This window comes from Mesocricetus auratus, unplaced genomic scaffold, assembly GCF_017639785.1.
Source record: "Mesocricetus auratus isolate SY011 unplaced genomic scaffold, BCM_Maur_2.0 Super-Scaffold_6730, whole genome shotgun sequence".
Taxonomy (NCBI): Eukaryota; Metazoa; Chordata; class Mammalia; order Rodentia; family Cricetidae; genus Mesocricetus; species Mesocricetus auratus.
In genome coordinates, this window is record NW_024429184.1 from 78,067,276 (window position 1) to 78,087,283 (window position 20,008).

General features: G+C 43.2%; 1 protein-coding gene across 2 annotated transcripts in view; it reads right to left on the reverse strand.

Annotated features, from left to right (window-relative positions):
• Pstpip2 (proline-serine-threonine phosphatase interacting protein 2) overlaps window positions 1–20,008 on the reverse strand; it is a 76,776-nt gene that overhangs the window by 3,467 nt on the left and 53,301 nt on the right. For both annotated transcript variants that reach the window (XM_005076471.4, XM_013118004.3), the window contains exons 5-14: window positions 18,549–18,655; window positions 12,997–13,059; window positions 7,995–8,093; window positions 6,713–6,758; window positions 6,502–6,581; window positions 5,027–5,125; window positions 3,988–4,084; window positions 3,237–3,318; window positions 1,890–1,924; window positions 491–551 (exon numbers count right to left, since the gene is read on the reverse strand). In XM_005076471.4, coding sequence (XP_005076528.1) covers window positions 502–551; window positions 1,890–1,924; window positions 3,237–3,318; window positions 3,988–4,084; window positions 5,027–5,125; window positions 6,502–6,581; window positions 6,713–6,758; window positions 7,995–8,093; window positions 12,997–13,059; window positions 18,549–18,655 — 758 coding nt within the window. In that variant the 3' untranslated portion in view covers window positions 491–501. The remainder of the gene's footprint in view (window positions 1–490; window positions 552–1,889; window positions 1,925–3,236; window positions 3,319–3,987; window positions 4,085–5,026; window positions 5,126–6,501; window positions 6,582–6,712; window positions 6,759–7,994; window positions 8,094–12,996; window positions 13,060–18,548; window positions 18,656–20,008) is intronic.

Below are 20,008 nucleotides of genomic sequence, written 5' to 3' on the forward strand. Positions count from 1 at the left end.
AGCTCTGATTGGTTAGCAATGCTGAATTCTCATCCAAGAATCCTTGTGATATGCTAGCTCAGGTAATGATAACCTGTGACCTGGAACAGACTGACTCCCACGATCCTCCTGTGTTTGGTGAGTGTGATACCACTTACATGGTTTTCACTGACCTCTCCCCTTTCAGGGAATAAGGAATACATGAAAGACTGAGAATCACGTGTGTTCTGCTTCTGGGGGTGCTGAAACATAGGCGTGTGCAAAAACTACAAAAAGGCTAAAAAAATTCAGAGAGTCACAGAATAATGAAAATTAAAGGGGAAACGCCCTCATTCCAACAAGTTTCCAGGCAGCTCCCAGTTGTAGAGGTGAGCCTGAAGGGACAGAGGACAACACACCCACCAGGATGCTGGCCTGATGAAGACCGTGCTTCTTGGGGATGTTCTAAAGATGATCTGAAGGCTTCAGAAATGCAATTGGACAGGATTAAAGAAAGGGTAAAGACTCTTACCGCCACTGATGCTACTGATAGAGCAAAGTGTAGTCCTCAACCAAGGAGTAATCAGGATCATCTGCAGAGAGAGGAACACAGGATGGAATGAAGCTAATCGTTTTTATTGATAAGAACTTAGCCCAATGCTTCTCAACCTCTGGGTCGTAACCCCATGGGGGAGGGAGGGAGTCAAACAACCTCTCACTGGAGCCTCATGTCAGTCAGATATCCTACATATCAGACATTTATATTATGATTCATAACAGAGGCAAAATTACAGTTCTGAAGTAGCAATGAAAATAGTTTTATGGTTGGAGGTCACCATGACTTGAGGAACTGTACTAAAGAGTAACAGCATTAGGAAGGTTGAGAGCAACTGGGTCAGCTCTTTTCAAATTTGAGTTGTCCACTTCAAGATTCCAACAACTACCTTTTTGTAACGACTAAACACATCAAAATACAAAATATGGGCACCAAAGTCCGTGATAGTCATGACTACAAACCAGAAAACATTCTATAAATCATTGTTTGTTCTTTTTCATTCATGGGCATGTCATAGTAAAGTCATCATCAAGAATGAATAAAACTGAAGTTACTCATTATTAAGTGGTAATTATAAGGCAACAAGAAGTAAAATAACTTAAACTATGGGTTCTGGGCATTGAATTCAGGCTGTCAACCTTGATGCCAAGCCCTCTGAACCATCTTGCTAGCCCAAAAATTGTTAACAGTCATTAAATTTTACTGAGCCGCCAAATCAGCCTCCGTTTGACTCTTGCCTCAGTCCCCTTTGAATACAGTTACTTAAACAGTTCTTGCCCTAAATGGTAAATGTTTAAGAACTGCTATGCATCTAGTACTACGCTAAGGATTTGAGATGACAGGAGAAGGCAAAATGCTTCTCTTCAAAGGTGTAATAATGAACCAGAGAATACAACTGGCAAAAAAAAAAAACCGAAATGCTATGTGTGGTTCTATCTGCGGTACTGCAGAGGAAAAAGGAGATCAGCATGATTGGAAAATGACTCCTTTTTAGGTAGTGTGCGACATTATAATTAAAGGCTGCAGAGTGAGACCCTACCTCAAAAGAAAAAGTCATATAGTAAGATTTAAATATAGGCACAATCTCTTAGGAACTCAATCCTGTCACTCATGTCCAACCCACCATCCACAGGCCACACGCAACCCAGGATAGCTATGCACTTGGCCCAACACAGACTCAAAAACCTAGGTTAAACACATTTATTATTTACTTATTTATTTATTTATTATTGACAACTAGACTGCGCTGCTCTCAAGTACGGACTCTGTAGATGATGGAGCTGTGTCATAATGCCCACATGTCAGGCATGCCTGGTTCTAATTTTCACATATTAGCTATTCAATTCTGAGAGGCTTTTCTTGGTGGCATACGTACCTGGTAAAGGTTTAGGAACTGGGAGAGGTCCTCTCCTGTAAGAGATGAAAACCAAAGCCTTTCAGGCAAGCTCTAATTATTTTTATGCCTTTCTACTTCATGCTGCAAACAAAACACAATATAATCAGCTGGCTTCTATCCTAGAGAGTCAGGAAGGCTCTGAGGAGGCAAATGATTTGCAGCCAGCAGTCAGGAGTGCAAAGCTGGCATGATTTTAATCTCAGCTGTTGGAACAAAATTTACTGATCTCCTGGCATATCAGAGTCTTTGTACGTAGAATGAGAAACACAAACAGCTTTCCCCTCTCTGGGAGAATTGTCAGCTCAGTCATATTAACTGTTTTGAAAGGTCCTTACCATCGACAGTATGCATTGACCTCTCCCAAATATGCACCACTTTCCCTAAAACTGGACAGAAAACTCGGCAGATGAGACCTCACCCTCACCCCACCCCCAGAGGCTTGGTATGAAGTAAAAATGTCTTTCCCCTCAAGAGCCTTATATTAGGAGCAGCACATTTTCTGCCAAAAGGCCCAGTGGAAGCGGCTTAGCTTTGCTGGCTCCAGTGTCTGTGGTGCACCTCTGCTCAGGTCTAGTGGGAAGACAGCGGATAAAAGAGAGGAGCCCCGACTGTGCTCCAATAGCTTTCTGTAAGAACACCAGGCATTTAAAAACATAAGCCAGGGCTGGGGAGATGGGTCAGTGCTCAAGGGTGCAGAGTTCTTGCTGCCCTTGCAGGAGAACCAAGGTCAGCTCCCAGTAACTGCCACCTGTAACTCCAGCTCCAGGGAGTCTGACGCCCTCTTGTGACCTCTGTGGGCATTCACATACACACAGCATGCAGTGACAGTCACACACATGCACGTAGATAAAAATAAATTTTAAAAAAAGGTAATGGCTCGTGGCTGTAATTAATCCTAGCACTTGAGAGCTGGGGAAGGAAGATCTCTGTGAGGTTAAGGCCAGCCTGGGCTACAGAGTGACGTCCTGTCTCAAATAAACACAGAGCGAAAGAGAGAGAGCGAGAGACAGAGACAGAGACAGAGAGAGAGACAGAGAGAGAAATCCTTCTTATCTCATAGGCCCTATGGAAACTAGTAGATGAGATCAAACTCAAAGTGGGGCATAGTTTGTTTATTCCTGTGTTCTAACAGCCAAAGGAAGGCATAGAATTCATAAACAAATGATGCTATAGAACCCAAATGCTATTTCAAAAAAACTCAGTTTACTTACTAGGTAAGTTATGCAAATGTGGTCTATTTAAAATAAAAGGCAATATCTTAGATTATTAATAATAGAAACATTTATTAAAATATTTTTCTTCACATGAAAAGCAGGTGGTTATTACCTTGCTACATTGGGCCCTGTAGTCTTTCCTGGTGGGGCTGCATTCCGCTGAGGAGAGTAGAAATTCTCATACATGATGGGTGCTAGGATTTATAAGACAGAAGGCATCAGAAACAGGTAAAGTTGGGGTTGTCTCGTAGTTGGTAGAACACTTGCCTAGGATACACAAAGCCCTGGCTTTGTCACCCAGTGCTGCATAAAACCAGTCTGAGTGCACATGTCTTTCACCTCAGTGCTCAGGAGGGGGATGCAAAAAGATCTGGAGTTCAATGTCATCCACAGCTGCACAGCAAGTTTAAGATTAGCCTAGAATACATGAGACCCTGTCGCAAAAAAAAAAGGTAGGGAGACCTAGAATGCTCCCCAAGAGCCTATGTGTTAGAGACTTTGTCCCTAGCTTAGCGCTAATGGAAGGTGACAGAACCTTTAAGAAGTATAACCCAGTAGGAACACACCAGGTCAGGCCATTGGAGGCATACCCTGATCTCCTCCTCTTTCACATCTCCTGGCTGTATGGTGAACAGTCCTCTGGGCCACTGTCTGCCACAGAGTACTGCCTCAATACAGCCTTCATCAATTGACTGGACTAAAGCCTTGAAAACTATAGCTAAAGTAAACCTGTGTCTTACTGGCCAATCTACATCAGGTACTTGTTACAGCAGCAGAAGCTGACTAATACAGTGTATCTTATATCCTCTGTGACCCATGACAAGAAAGACTAATACTGTTGCTTAACATGCCACTCAGCTCACCTGGTGGGGTCTGTCCAGTTTTACGATGGTTCACAAAATACTGGATGTCCCTCTCAATGCTGCACATTTCCAGACTCTTACGGACTTGTTCGTACATCTGATAAAAACAAGGTAAAGCATTATGTATAAGTTTATTGATGATAATTATGGCACCACTTGATATGAAAGGAACTTTCATGAGCAGCCAAGTCTTTTGCAACTTTGTTTTGAAAGTAAAAGACATTCCCAAGTCCAAAACTCACATAAGGGCACCATTCTAGTCCATCTGTACTATTGCCTTTTTTAAATGAAAAAAATTAAGATACAAGGAAATATTTCTTTCTGAGAGGCAGACCAAAACCCTGGTTACTTCTTTCAAGTATTGATGGAATAAAGAAACTACATGCCAAGTCCCATGATACAAGCCCATGACCAAGTCTCAGTGCCACACACAAATGCAAACATCACTACTCAACTCTCAACTTGTGGATAAGTTCTTCCTCAATTCTACGGGGTTTCCTAGACATCTGATCATTCTTCTAAAGTCATGTCCCACCTGAGAGTGGGGCTATTTCTTAGCAAAGGCTATGACAACCTCACCTGGTGTCTTTCATATCTGGGGACCCAGTTCCTGTTGCTGCTCACAAGTTAATTCTAGACAAGCACCATGAAGCCACAGAAGCAAATCCTCACCCTGGGTGACCATCAACCTGCCATGGGTCAGTATGTTAATACTTGGTGCAGGAAGTGTTAGCACTCTACACTGGAGCTGTCTCTGGGACTCACATTCTTCTGTGACATCTGTCTTCCACACAAGAAACCATGTTTGGGTTTCATTATCTGCTATCCATCCCTAACTCCCGGTTTCTCAGAGAGTCACCATGGTAAAATGGACCGGGAGTCAGGAAGATGAAAGCAATGCTCAAGTTACTATCTCTCTGTACCTCAAATGGAAGCAGGAAGAGGGGAGAGAGGATGAACTAATAAACACTGATGGTTCTTTCTGCTCTGATGATTCTAACCCGCAGAGCGCAGCCCTCTGTGAATGCCTCTGACTTACTTCATCATTTGTGACACATTGCTGTGACAGCTGATTCACATGTAACCACAATGCATTCCGGAAGAAGTTGATTCGCTCACATTCTTGGGCCTCAAACACCTACAGAAAAACAACTACATGTGTATACATATGTAAAGAAGGGCCATCCATTCAGACTGGCTATGACTTAAACAACATTAACCTACATTGAGGAGTGGAGTTTAAAAAGGAAATCAGAAGAAAGTGCTTAGTGTGGGCATAAGTCCCAGAGTACCAAATTGTAGAGATAAATCAAACAAGATCAATCAAATAAGTTTTTTTTTAAATCACCAGTGTTGATCCAGGGGTACAGCTCAGTGGACCAATGCTTGACTAGCATGCATAAGGCTCTGGGTTTGATCACCAGCACCACACAAAGAAACTACAAAGGCCCACTGGGCCTCACACCAAGGGCCTCCCAGGTATCCTTGAGAGAGGAAAAGGTGTGGAGAGTAACCTTTAGGCTGGAACATGAGACATGCAAACATCTTCAAAAAAACATGGCTGGGCTGAGAACATATCTCAGTGGTAGAGCACGAACAAGCATGAGGTCCTAGGCTTGATTCCCAACACACACACACACACACACACACACACACACACACACACACACACGAACGTGTGAGCACGCACACGCACACTGCGAGCTGGCTGCCTCCCAGAAGGCCTGGACTGAGCTGAGAACCCACATTTCTACCCAGTCCGCAGATAATGCTGGTTCTGCTGGCCCCGGGACGCTATTAAAAACTGATGTCAGAAAGTTGAGGAACTTTCCAGCTTGTGTCTTTTAAGTTTCCTCTAGAAAATTATGGAGTCCTGTGTATTCCCACTCAGAACCTAGCAAGTACAAGCCACCACTAACTGATGTAGCTGGGTCATGCCTGCCCTAAGCAAACATTAGCTTTGGAGCGGCCTGAACACTGAAGTCAGGCTGGGGGTGAGGCAAAAGGATGAAGATTAGAGGATATCATTCCAATCCCTTCCATTCTTCACTTAAATTTTCAGTGTCTAACTCGTCCTGATGTTCAATGCCTGAATGAAACACGAGGCACTTGTTAGTGTTCAGGCATCTGTACTGGCCTGTCCTTGGGGTCCTAACAGGATTTGCCCTCAGCTGCTGCCGCTAAGAGCACCACCTGTGCCTGTTCACTCTGTTCCCTTTTAAAAGGGCCCTGCCCACCTCCCATCTTTCCTTCTTTCTCTCCTTCTGTTTGTCTTTTGCCCCCCCCAACTCTCTCCTGCTGCTCCCTTCCCTGGAGGTCGGTCTCCCCTCCCCTTCCCCCCTTTTTATGATCCCTCTCCCTAATAGAAAATCCCTCTGCTTGAGCCCTGTCTCTTGGCATCTTTCTCTCACACACTGCTTTTCTTAAATTACAGCGCTAAAATGAAAGCAAATTCTCAGGTTGTGGGAGGAAGATGTGCTCCATCCCACGCTGCTTCCAGTCCTAGGTACGTACCTCACAGGCTTTAACGTGCTCGCTCTGCCAGTCTTCTCGGACCTTCTCCAGCATGTTGATGTGCAGCATGTATGCTTTGTCTGCAATGGGCCGGGGCTTGGTTTAGAAACCAGACAGGCTTGCTGGGTTGTAGCCTGTTAATCCTACATATTCTTAATAATGTGAACAGCCCCCAACCAACCCCCCCTCTCATGCCCCCAGATCAGAGCACCTGAATCTTCTACTGCGGTCTTTGAAGTTGCCAGTTTCACAAAAAGCTGTGAGGACCAAAACCAGAGAGAGATTAGGAAGCTGAACCAGGCTTCTACGGGCAAACACATGTAAAAGCAATAGCGATGGTGAGGTGAGATCTGGTCCAAGTCCTATATACACGCCACTTAGAAGCAGATCTTTCATCTTCACTCTTTCATCTTCTCAGCATCAGAAAACAGCCATCCTGTGTCTTCCTAGAGACACCTCTCCCTGCCCTCAAGCTGTGGATAACATTGTATTCAGATTATACATTATTAATTTATTTTATATTTTGTGTGTGTAGGAGTGTTTTGCTTACATGTATGTCTGTGTACCACTTTGTGCCTGGCACCCAAAGAGGTCAGAAGATGGTGTTGTACACCCTGGGACTGGAGTTAGAGATGGTTGTGAGCTGCCATGTGGGTTCTGGGAATCTAACTCAGATTCCCTGGAAGAGCAATCAGTGCTCTTAACTGCTGTGTCACTGCTCCAGCCATATTACTAAATGTATTATTTAATTCACTAATATTATTACTTCAGCCCATTTTATTAAATGTAGAACCCTCAGCCGGGCGTTGGTGTCGCACGCCTTTAATCCCAGCACTCGGGAGGCAGAGGCAGGTGGATCTCTGTGAGTTCGAGGCCAGCCTGGTCTACAGAGCGAGTTCCAGGACAGCCTCTAAAGCTACAGAGAAACCCTGTCTCGAAAAACCAAAAAAAAAAAAAATGTAGAACCCTCACCCACAAGAAGCATTCTGTCAACAAAGAATACAGGAACTGAGGTTTTAAGGCATTTAAAAAGAATATGAAGCCAGGTGGTGGTAGCAGACACCTTTAATCCCAGCACTCGAGAGGCAGAGACAGGTAGATATCTGAGTTTGAAGCCAGCCTGGTCTACAGAGCGAGTTCCAGGATAGCCTCCAAAACTAACAGAGAAACCCTGTCACAAAAAAATAAAAAAATAAAAACAAAAACCTCAGGCCTCTCATTCCACCCACTGTTCTCCAATGTGTGCTTCTCTGGTACTTTCCCCAACCTCAAAAATGTTACAAGGGCTTTTGGTTTTACTGTGAAGGTTACAAGCCAAAGACACTGTTGCCAGAGACTTAGGATAGAAATCTTTTTATTTTTTGTCTGGCATTAACCTCATGACCCTCCTGCCTACTAGAACAACACACATGCGCATCATACGAAACCCTAGTTGATTTTAAACTGACACAGGTGCATCTCTGACTCTTCAGGTTGTAGACCATGCTGGGTACCTTTTCTTGCTGCCTTGGGTTGGCCACGTTGGCACTGCGGTGGACAGCTTGCTCGGCCTCATCCTTGTCCCGGCACTTCTGCTCATAATTCTTCTTGGCCTTTGTTTACAAACAGAGGATGAATATGGGTGAGCAGGGTATGCAGTGTGAAAAGCAGTCCAGGTCCAGCACAAGCTCTAGTCCGTGCTGGAATCAACAGATGTTAGGTTCTCAGAGGGGATGTGTCCTTTTCACTGCTCTCTGAGAAGTCACTCTAGTTCCAGCCCTTTTCCAAACTATTCACAGAGTGGCCTCCAGCCCAAGGAAGTAACAGCTGCCATTTGCTGGCACAAAGCACATGGTCACTAAAGACTAAGAAATGGGGCTTGAAATGTATATAACTAACTTTTCTGATTTTCCTTGTTCTTGAAATTTTCATACAATTATACAATATGATCACATGCACCCCCGTGTATATAACATCTAAGATGTGCAATCCAGCTGTGTGACATTTATAATCCTATGTGCAATCACTTGGTCACTGGAACCAACTCCCTCTTCTTCTCAGCAGGCATCAGTATTCTAGAGTTCCCAGCCACTGCCATGCACAGCAATGCTACTTCTCTTCCACTTTAGTACAGTCATGTTTCTTTTTAAAGACTTCAGTTCTACATAGTGTAAAGAATTCTGTACTGAAACCTGGGTTTCTTTTTGGTTGGGAGACTTTTGATGACTGCTTCTATTTCATTAGGGGTTATAGGTCTATTTAAAGTGCTTATCTGTTCTTGATTTAATTTTAGTAAGTGATACCTATCCAGAAAATTGTTCATTTCCTTAAAATTTTCCAATTTTGTGGAGTACAGGTTTTCAAAGCATGACTTGATGATTCTCTGGATTTCCACAGTGTCTGTTGTTATGTCACCCTTTTCATTTCTGATTTTGTTACTTTGCATGTTCCCTCTCTGCCTTTTGGTTAGTTTACATAAAGGTTTGTATGTCTTGTTGATTTTCTCGAGGAACCAACTCTTTGTTTCATTGATTCTTTATATTGTTTTCTTTGTTTCTACTTTATTGATTTCAGCCCTCAATTTAATTATTACCTGGTGTCAGTTTAAAGTAGCCAATGGCCTATCTTATGCCACTGTTACTACCAGAATTATGGAATCATTTCACAAACTCTAACCATGGTTGAATCAAAAAAATTAGTTTGTTTCAGGTCTAGAAACAAAGTCTTAGCTTGTTTAAACAACACAAAACAAAGCTATGAATCAATCAATAAGCGAATAGTTATAATTGACTAAGAATGAAGATATCCTTTCTTGGCTAGAGAGATGGCGAAGCCACCAAGGCTTAGCTCACAACCAAAAATACAACCTTTTTCTTGGTTTATTTCTCTTCAGCTGCCTGTGAAACAGAGATCAAGTGTTGAAACCATAGTGTGGAGGTTCAAATCCAGTCTCACCATTATCTATGTATTTGTTTTGTTTTGAATAAATTACATCTCTGTGCCTTTGTTTCCCCATCTATAAAGTAAGGATTCTTATCTCCAAAGGTACATAATGACAAAATAAGATACAAACTGTACTTTTATAGTTTTTACATGTTGACATGTGCAATTGAACCCACAGAACCAGTACAATCCAATTGGAGATGATCTCCAAAGGATGGTGGCTTCTTTGGAGAGGTGGTTTGTGTTTATTATTATACATACTTCCCTATAGTTCTCATAAGTAACTCAATTGTGGTTATCCTTTCATGAGCTTTCTCTATATGCTGTCTGTTATATTAGCTATATACTCTATAATTACATAGCATGTAAAATTTTATTATAGAAATAGTACATTCCTGGTTTTCATAATTATGTAAAAATGCATGGCAATCATGTAAAAAGACCCATGTAACATCCTTTTATACAACACCTTGGAGATATCTCTCTCTACCAAGGATGATCACTATACCCCCACACTTCCTTGTGGTACTGAGAATGGAGCCTAGGGCTATATACTCTAAGGAAGCACTTGGTCACTGGCTATATCTAAGTCCTTGGGTTTCTGAGACAGGGTCTCACTATGTAGCTCAGGCTGGCTTTTGACTTGCTATGTAACCCAAGCTGACCTCAAACTCTGATCCTCCTGCCTCAGACACCTGATTGCTGGGATTGTCTATATGTACCACCACACTGCTGTGACATCTAAAACTCCAAAGCACTATATATAAAACCAACATATGATTCTGAAAGTGAAAGTTCACAAAGACAAACTGGCTAGTAACCTTGGCCAAAGAGCAACCCAAGAGTGAGTTTCCTTGCCTCATACATCACAGATCCATTTCCAAGAAGCAGGTGGCTCAAAAATACAGTAACAACTCAAAATAATTTTTACCTGCTCTCCTTAGACAAAAGACTAGAAAAAGGCTAACCTAACTAAAACATTAAAAAAATAATAACCAGTCCCCTGACACTAAACACAGCATAAATAACAAGGGCTCAGACCAGCAAGATGGCTTAGTGGGTAGAGGTACTCACTGTGCAAGCATGTTAACTGAGTTTGACCACCCTGGAACCATAGATGTGGAAAGAGAAAACTGACTCCACAAAGGTTCCTTTGACCTCCACATGAGTGCCATGACACACACACAAACAATAAACAAACTAGGGCTCACACACACACTATAGTTAAGTCAATGAGAGAGCCTAGACTCCCACCATTACCAGGCTATCATGTGACACCCAGCTCCCCTGCTTAGAGATCAACAGCAGCAGGAACTGCAGTATCTCTTCTTCAAGACAGAAGCAGTGGCCACCTTGTGGGGACCTGAGCTTCTACCCTCCTTACCCAACTTGACCTACTGGACCTATGGTAGTCAAGTCCCTTCCCTCCTGGGGTAGTAGCAGAGGAAGTGTAGTGAAAAATAGAACGTCTGGTGAGGGCAGAGGGGGAACCTGAACTCTCTTAACCCCAGATAGCAGTAACGAAGCAATTGCCTCACCTCCTACTGACATGCTATCACAGGAAACCAGCTAAAACATGGTTCAAACAACCCAAAGCTTTTTTTGTAATGCCATAGATACTCAAATCAATTGAGTACCACCCAAACCAAGAACTAGAAAAAAAATCCAACTGAATGGACAATCAGAAAAAGCCAGCACCAAGATGACAGATTTTAGACCAAGACTGCAAACGAATTCACCAAACAACTACACACCAAAACAAACCAAAGCAAAACAGCACGGCAAAGATACAGAAAAGCTAAGGAAAGAAATAGAAGAGAAAAGGAAATCTCGGAATTGCAAAGTAGTTTGAAAACACAAAAGCCCGATGAAGAACAGAAGAGATAGAGGACTACATGAACAGTAAAGCGTCACCTCATGTGACCAAGAGTATATCTGGTATTTTATCACCACTGTGATCAAGAGGCAGCTGGTGGGAGGAAGGATTTACCTCAGTTCACCATCCATCATGGCAGGAAAGAGATGGTGGGGTCCATGGCAACAGAACCCGGAACTCCTCACATCTCAGTGGATTGGACCAGGAAGTAGAGAAAGGGAAATGCTAGAGTTCACCTGGCCTTTTCCCTTTTCCCTTTTTAATTCAGACTCAGAGCCCAGGCCGTAGGATGGTGGCAGCACATTCAGGGCCTGACTGTCTTCCTTAAGCCTCTGGGGAAAGACCCTCACAGAAAAGATTCCAGGTGAGCTTCATTAATGCCCTTGGTATTTTTAATCCAATCACATCGGCATTCAAAATTAACCACCAGTGGATAAAAATGGCTGAAAAAAATCTAACAGAGGCTTGGGGCCTTTTGTACAAAAATGAAGCAAGCCAATGCCTCATGGACTTGGAATCCTAAAAGAAGACAGGCTAAAACCACACTTGACAAGTAACTGAGGCAATCCCGATTTTGGTGAAAGATATAACCTACAGATTACAACTAGTTGCCAGGCATTGTTAATAAATCGCTTAAAGGAAAGGGGGCTTTATAATTCCCACATATCTCAAAACACAAAAGGGTCATTCAGTAAAATGAGCAACAATCAAGGTTCAGAATCACCATGAGGTAGAAAGTTCAAATACAAGATAAATTGTGTGTGTGTGTGTGTGTGTAGTGTTAAATAAGATATGTGTGTGTGTTGATAAATAGGATATGTATGTGGGTATAGTGATAAATAGGATGTGTATGTGTGTAGTGATAAATAGGATATGTGTGTATATGCATGTAGAGTGTGTATACTTGTATGTATGTGTGTGTCTCTATGTATCTCTGTGTTTGTCTCTGTGTGTATATATGTATGTGTGTGTGCCTGTGTATCTGTGTGCATTTGTATGTAGGTGTACAATTGTGTGTGTATGTGTACATTTGTGTGTCACATGCTTTTGTATCACATCCTGAAATATTTAAGAGAACTGGTTTTATTTTTCTAGTTCCAGCAGAGATGAACTCGCCCCCATTAGATACCCACAGACCAAAGAGATGATTCCACTCAAGTCCAGCTTGGTGGACTAGTGAGTTTGACTATGGATATTTATAGGAACAAGGGTGAAAGGTCACCTACAGAAGCATAGACAACTTATGGAAAGCTACACCGCAAAGGAAAAGTCTGACCCTACCCCAAGCTGTTACCTACCCGTGTCCTTGTTGAAGGTGTGGCCTTGTGAGGTCCCTTGTCCTGCTTGGGACCACTCATTCGCTGCCCTGTGACCCTCCCTTTCCTGCAGGAGATAATCTTACTGGGTCCAGTCTTACTAGGGATGTCGGTAGCCACAGATATTCTGACTTAGAAGTTAATAGCCATACCAATTCCAGAGGACAGAGTTCTACAACCAGCTTGCCAAAAACAAAACAGCACCCACCCACACTCTCCCATCTTCAAGCTTCCCAAGACCTTAGCAGGAAGTATTCTCCTTAACAGCACACTGATAAACGGCATCGCTGAAACATCATTTCAGCATGAGCGTGTTCATGCACAAGCACAGAATTCCTGATAAGTATCACTACTACAAATACAGCAGCAAGTGTGACTCACATCCATGGCTTTCTTGAACTGTGAGTTTCTTTGCTTGTGGGCAGCATCCATTATAGTTTCTGTCTGTGAAGAGAATACAAGCACTGTCAATAAAATCTGCAAGTCCCTGCTAACAGCAGCTTGTTTTGAGGGCTTAAGTGTTCAACATGGGTTATCCAGTTTAGTCTTCATGTCACCCAGAAGCAAAATGTGCTATCTACTGTCTCCTGGTCACAAATGGGGACAGTACAGAACAGAGACTAAACTCCTTGCTCAAGAAGTCACAGGCAGTTAATGATGCTGCATCTTAATTAGCCAGGGCACTTGCACACCAGGTCCTGAATGCTCAAAACACCCCCAAAGACTCATTAATCACCATGGAGTGCTATCTTCAGCAAACCTAGAACCAAGGACTTTGGTTTCAAGAATTTCAAATTTTTGTTAAAATACCATTTGTATTTTAAAAGCAGATTTATTCTGAAAACTTTGTCAGCACAGGCAATTAGGAGCTCAACCTCCATGTCTGTGGCCCATCAATGATGAACGCTTTACAAGTCACCAGGGGAAGAAGGAGGTATCTGTGGCACCGCTAACGGTAATGATCCTCTGCCTCATCTAAGCCGGCAAGGTAAACTCCATGTAGTTCACCTGAGCATGGTTTCTTCATTGCAGTTGCGATGGTGGTACTTTCGTTGATCAAAACAATGCTGCTCATAATAAATAGCTACCTCTCAGACACAGTTTTCCTAGTTTCCATTTCTCTATCACTTCTGCGTGAAGCAGTTCTGTATAGGTACTACTTGGCCATTTTCCTGATGGCAATGAACTTCGTGAGCCAAAGAAACAAAGTCAGTGTGGTGGTCTGGATGATGATGGCCCCCAGAGGTTCAAATATTTGAATGCTTGGCCTCTAGTTGGTAGAACTGTTTAGGAAGGATCAGGAGGTCTGGCCTTGTTTAGATATCTCAGTAAATAAGGGCACTTACTGCCAAGCCTGATAATTCAATCCCCAAGACCCACATGGTGGGAGAAGAGAATCAACTCTTGTAAGTTGCCCTCTGATGTCCACATATACACCATGGCATGTACACATATGTACACACGTACACGCACACAAACACATGCACACACAGAGAAAATAAAAATGAAATTTAAAATAAGAAAACAGGACTAGAGTGGTGATTCATCAATTAGGAGCCACTTGTTGCTCCTGCAGAGGACCTAGGTTCAATTCCCAGCACCCACATGGTGGCTCATAACAATTGCATCTCTTGTTCAGGACCATCTCCGACACTTCCTTCTAACTTCCACAAGCACCAGACACACATATGGTATGCAGACATAAACAGACAAAACACTCATAGATGCAAGGTAAGGACTTGTTTGTTTTTTTGGGACAGGGTCTCACTATGCAACCTTGGCTCTCCTGGATCTTACTATGTAGATCAGGCTGTCCTTGAACTTACAGAGATCTGCCTACCTCAGCCTCCCAAGTGCTAGGATTAAAGACTTTTTAAATCTAAAATTTTAAAAAAATCTAAAGGGAGAAAACATCCTATTTAAAATTTATTAGGCTTTTAAAAATGAATCAGTAAATTACATGTGGAGACACAGCTGAATACTGTACTTGCATAGCACAACCAAGAACCTGGATTCAACCAGCAGCATGAGAGAAAGAGAAAGAGAGGCAAGAAAAGCAAGCAACTGACTAGTTCTTTTGATGAGTGGAAACAGCTCAGTTTCCAAGAAGTGGAAGACTAGAGCATGCAGTGTGACAATTTTAAAAACGGAAGTTAGCATTGACACATTTTCCCCCTAAAACGTGTTCTTTAAAAAAAAATAGGTACCCAAAGCCACCCGAGTCCATTGTGAAACACATAACTAATTTTCTAAATAAACTTTTCAATGTTTTGAAAGTGACTCCTGCTGAGAAGGGAACTTGAAGTGAGCATGCTATGCTCTCCTGCGTCTCTCACTCCAACCACTGGGTGTGTGTGACATTAGCGGGAAAGTTCCAGAAGCCATGCAAAGCTAACAGCTCTCCCCACAAGGGACAGGGCTGCTGAGGACACCTGAGGATGTGAGGAAACTGCCCCCTTTTAGTGGAGTCACATACGCATAGCTCAGTTGACAAAGGTAGTATGCTTGTCACATGTGTATAGCTCAGCTGACAAAAGTACTATGCTTCTTTTATTTTTCTTTTAACTGGTCCATGTGAGACACGATATCTCCTCTCCTTAGCTTTTTTTTTTTTTTTTTTTTTTTTTTTTTTTGGTTTTTCGAGGCAGGGTTTCTCTGTGGCTTTGGAGGCTGTCCTGGAACTCGCTTGGTAGTCCAGGCTGGTCTCGAACTCACAGAGATCCACCTGCCTCTGCCTCCCGAGTGCTGGGATTAAAGGCGTGTGCCACCAACGCCCGGCCTCTCCTTAACTTTTTGGTTAGTCTTTCCTTCCCTTCTTTTTGAGACAAGACTACACTATGTAACTCCCACTGGCCTGGAACGCATTGTGTAAACCATGGTCTTGAATTTGCAGAGACCTGCTGCCTCTGCCTCCAGGGTGTTAAAGGTGTCTGCCACCACACTCAGCTTGCTTTTTTAAAAATTGTATGTCTGTGCCTGTCTGTGTGTGCTCATGTACATGAGAATGCAGTGCCCATGGAGGCTGGAAGGATCACATACTCCTAGAGCTGAGTTCCAGGTGGTCGTCAACCATCTAACATGAGTGCTGAGAATGGAACTCATATCCCCTGCAAGGACAATACACACTCAACTGCTGAGCCATCTTTCCAACCTCCAAGTTCTTTTGCTGTCATTTCAGCTAGGAGTGGTAGCACACGCCTTTGATCCCAGCACTCAGGAAGCAGAAGCAGGTGGACCTCTGTGAATTCCAGGTCAGCCTGGTCTATGTAGTGAGTTCCAGAATAGCCAGGGCTATACAGAGACCCTGTCTCAAGAGGGGGCATGGGAGGGAGAGGAGAAGAGAGACAAAAACTGTCATTTCAGGGGCTGGAGAGATAACTCAGCACTTGAGAGGACCCAAGTTTGGTTCCCAGCACCCATGTCAGGTGGTTCCCAAACTCCTGTAACTCCAGTCCCAGGGGATTCAGTGCCTCCATGAACACACACACACACACACACACACACACACACACACACACACACACACACAAACTATGGGAGCGGTCCAAGGCAGGTAGTTAAGAGAGGCTGGAGAGAGAAGGGGGGTGATGCAATTTTATTTCAATTAAAAATATGTAAATAAGGGGCTGTTGAGATGGCTCAATGGTTAAGAGCACTGGCTGCTCTCCCAGAGGACCAGGGTTCAATTCCTAGAATCCACATGGCAGCTTACAACTATCCAGTTCCAGGCGATCTGGCACCCTCACACAGGCACACACATAGGCAAACCATCAATGCACATTAAAAACATAAATTATTAAATATATATATATAATTAAAAGGTAACTTTTAAAAACCTGGTGTTGGGTACAGTGGTGCACACCTTTAATCCCAGCACTTGGGAGGCAAAGACAGGGGGATCTACATACATTAGAGACCAACCAAGAGATATAGAGAGTTACAGGGCTACATAGGGAGACCCTGTCTCAAAAAAAAAAACCTATAATCTCCTCAAAGATGTGGCAGAGTTGACTTGGTAATGTTAGACAAAAGAATCTGTCATCCAATGAGTACAGCACACACAATAATTCTGCTTGGAAAAAGGCTTTGGGATAGATGCAACCTCAGCGGTTGAGAGAACATGTGAAAGTGTTTGACACAGCGTTTCTTAACCATCCACGTCTGTCCTTCCTTCATGCTAAGAGACATTGCACAAGCAACAGCGGAGCAATAGGAAGAGGCGGTGGTGTGCAAAGAGAACTCTAAGTCAGGCGTAGCAGCACATGTCTACTAGTACTCAGGAGGTGGAGGCAGTAGGCTCAGCTATCCAGTGAGCTGGAGGCCAGCCTGGGCTCCACGAGACCATGTCTCAAACAAACAAAGGGAAAAGCAGCTGCTGAAATGATGGCAGATGTGAGACAGGAAGGTTCTTAAGATGCTGTGGACAACCTGACAGTTTGTGCCAACCCAGACTACAACTTAAAACTGTAGGCAAAGTCACTCATCCCGAGAGGTTAGGACACAATCAGTCTCAACATTGGCCATTGATTGGATGCACAGACTGTAAACACACCAGGTACAGTCAAAAGCTAGGATAAAGAAGAGATTCCAGAGACCTCCAAGAAGAGTGGCAGGTCCCCAAATGTCCACAGAGACCTGAATAGAAACCTTTGGTGCCAGTCTTCCAGTCCTGAAAGACATTCTTGAAGGGCTCTACTTGACTAAAGGATCAGCCTGCATATACAGGCTTTTCAGGAAAAAAATAAAATTGTGGCTGGTCTGGTCTAAAGAGCACCATACTATAAACCTGAAGTTATTTCTTGATTCTTCTAAGTCCCCAAACATTTACTACTTTTATCATAATGACTCTCATTCACTCACATCACCTTTCCTATAGGTGGAATAAATTCCGTCAATGAAAAGAGTCTCATGGGGGTTAGAGAGATGTTAAGTAGTTAACAGCACTGACTGCTTTCCCAGAAGACCTGGGTTCAGTTCCCAGCACCCACATGATGGCTCCCAACAGTCTGTAACTCCAGTTCCAAGAGATCTGTTACCCTCTTCTGACTCTGTAGGCACCAGTCACACCTGTGGTGCACACATATACATGTGGGCAAGCATGCATACACATAAAATGAAAATTAATATATCTTTAAATAAAAAGAAGGAGCTCCTCCAGAGCTACTTTGAAGACAAAACAACTTGAACTTCCCAGGGCCACAGTTTCTCTAGTTATAAAACAGGATTATTCCATTACATTATGAACTTCAAGGAAATCGTGAGTCTCCTCCAAGTCTCCATCCTTCCCCTACTGCCTTGCTTAGGAGGAGTGTGATCTGGAAGCTCACTAGCTAGGATGTGCTAGATGCCACTGATGGGAGTAAAGAGATCTCCAGCCACAGTACTGACAGGGGCAGAAGATCTGAAAAGATGAGACTTACAAACAGAACCACTGAATCCCCTAAGAATTTCACCCAGGTTCTTGGTGTCTAAAATCACAGCCTTATGCTGCCATGGGAGCATTTTATTAACTGAAGTATTTCTCCAGCACTCCTTCAACGTTTTATTAAAAGGAAGACTGACTGACCTGGGGAACAGGGCATATGATCCTATATTGAGTCTACGTGGAGACTCCAATATGTAATTTCTCAGGCCAGAAAAAGATTTTGATTATATTGGGGGTGGGAACCAAGCTGTGCAGGGTTTTGCTTTTGTTGTTGTTTGGGTGTTGTTGTCGTTGTTTGAGACAGGGTCACACTATGTAGCTCTGGATGTCTAGAAACTCACTATGTAGGCCAAGCTGGCCTCCAACTCACAGAGCTCTGCCTCTGCCTCCCAAGTGCTGGGATTAAAAGTGTCCACCACTATGCTCAGAAATTGAGCAATTTAGTAACAGGCATGTCTGAGATTTTTCCACAGAAGAAAGGCAATATTGTAACACATACAAAACTAACCTTTTTCCTTTGTAGCTTTTGCTTTTCCCTGAATTCTTCCATCTTCCTGGCCTCTTCTCTGAGAGTCTGTGCAAGTTGGATGTGACACTGGGCCACATTGTCTACCTCTGTGAAAAGAATTTGTAAATAAGGCAAAGTCAGGGCCCATATGAGTCTAAATTCAAATACATACAATCATTCAAAACTATATATACAAATCTGGAGCAAGAAACAAAATTAAGAATACGTCTCTAGGTCACCAAGAGACTTACTGAAGTCCTTCTTGTGCCCCACCAAGACCAAAGTTAAGGTTTTTTGGTTTGTTTGTTTGTTTGTTCGAGATAGGATTTCTCGGTGTAGCCCTATCTAACGGAGGCTTTGTAGACCAGGTTCCCTATAAACTCAAAGATCCTCCTGTCTCTGCCTTCCAAAGTTCTGGGATTAAAGGTGTTCATCACCACTACTCAGCTCAAAGCTAATGCCCAGGGTTTGGGGGTGGGGGTGGGGGTGGGGACCTAGATTACCAGTCAACAACCTTATATCCTGAGATGGACATTGGCTTTAATTGTCAACTTGGCACAACCTAGAATCACCTGGAAAAAAATTCTCAATGAGGGTTGACCTGTGGGCGTGTCTACGGGTAGTTGTCTTAAGTCAATTGATGTGGGAAGATCCAATCTATTGTGGGCAACACCATTTCCCAGTCAGGGGACCCTGAACTTTATAAAAGTGGAGAAATCAGCTGAGCACAGGAAAGCATTACTCTCTGCCCTTGCCTGTGAGCATAATGACTTCCCTCCCGTGATAGGCCCTGACTGGAATTATAAGATGAATAATTCCCCCTAATTTCTTTTGTCAGAATATTTTATCATAGCAAGAGAAATAGAAGTAGAGTGCTACTGAGAACACCACAATTTCAAATTTGATTCTTGGGGCTGGAGAGATGGCTTAGAGGTTAAAATCACTGGCTGCTCGCATTGTTTGTAATAGCCAGAACCTGGAAGCAACCTAGATGCCCCTCAACTGAAGAGTGGATAGAGAAAATGTGGTACATTTACACAATGGAGTATTACTCAGCAGAAAAAAACAATGGAATCTTGAAATTCGCAGGGAAATGGATAGCACTGGAAGAAACCATCCTGAGTGAGGTAACCCAGTCGCAAAAAGACAAACATGGTATGTACTCACTCATATATGGATTTTAGATATGGATCAGGATAGTGCCAGTCTGCACTTCCACTGATAGAGAGTCTGGGAAACAGGAAAGAACCTAAAAGATAAGCATATATGCATAGTACCCAAGAGAAGAGGATGGAGACAAGATCCTCTGAATGGATGGGGAACACGGCGAGGGGAAGGGGGAGTGGGACCTGGGAAGAATAGAGGGGGTAAAGAGGAAGGGAGTTGGTCATGGGGGAACAGGAAGTTGAGGGGGTGGGGGTAGAATAGGGGAAGAGGGAATCATAGGATCGAAGACAGAT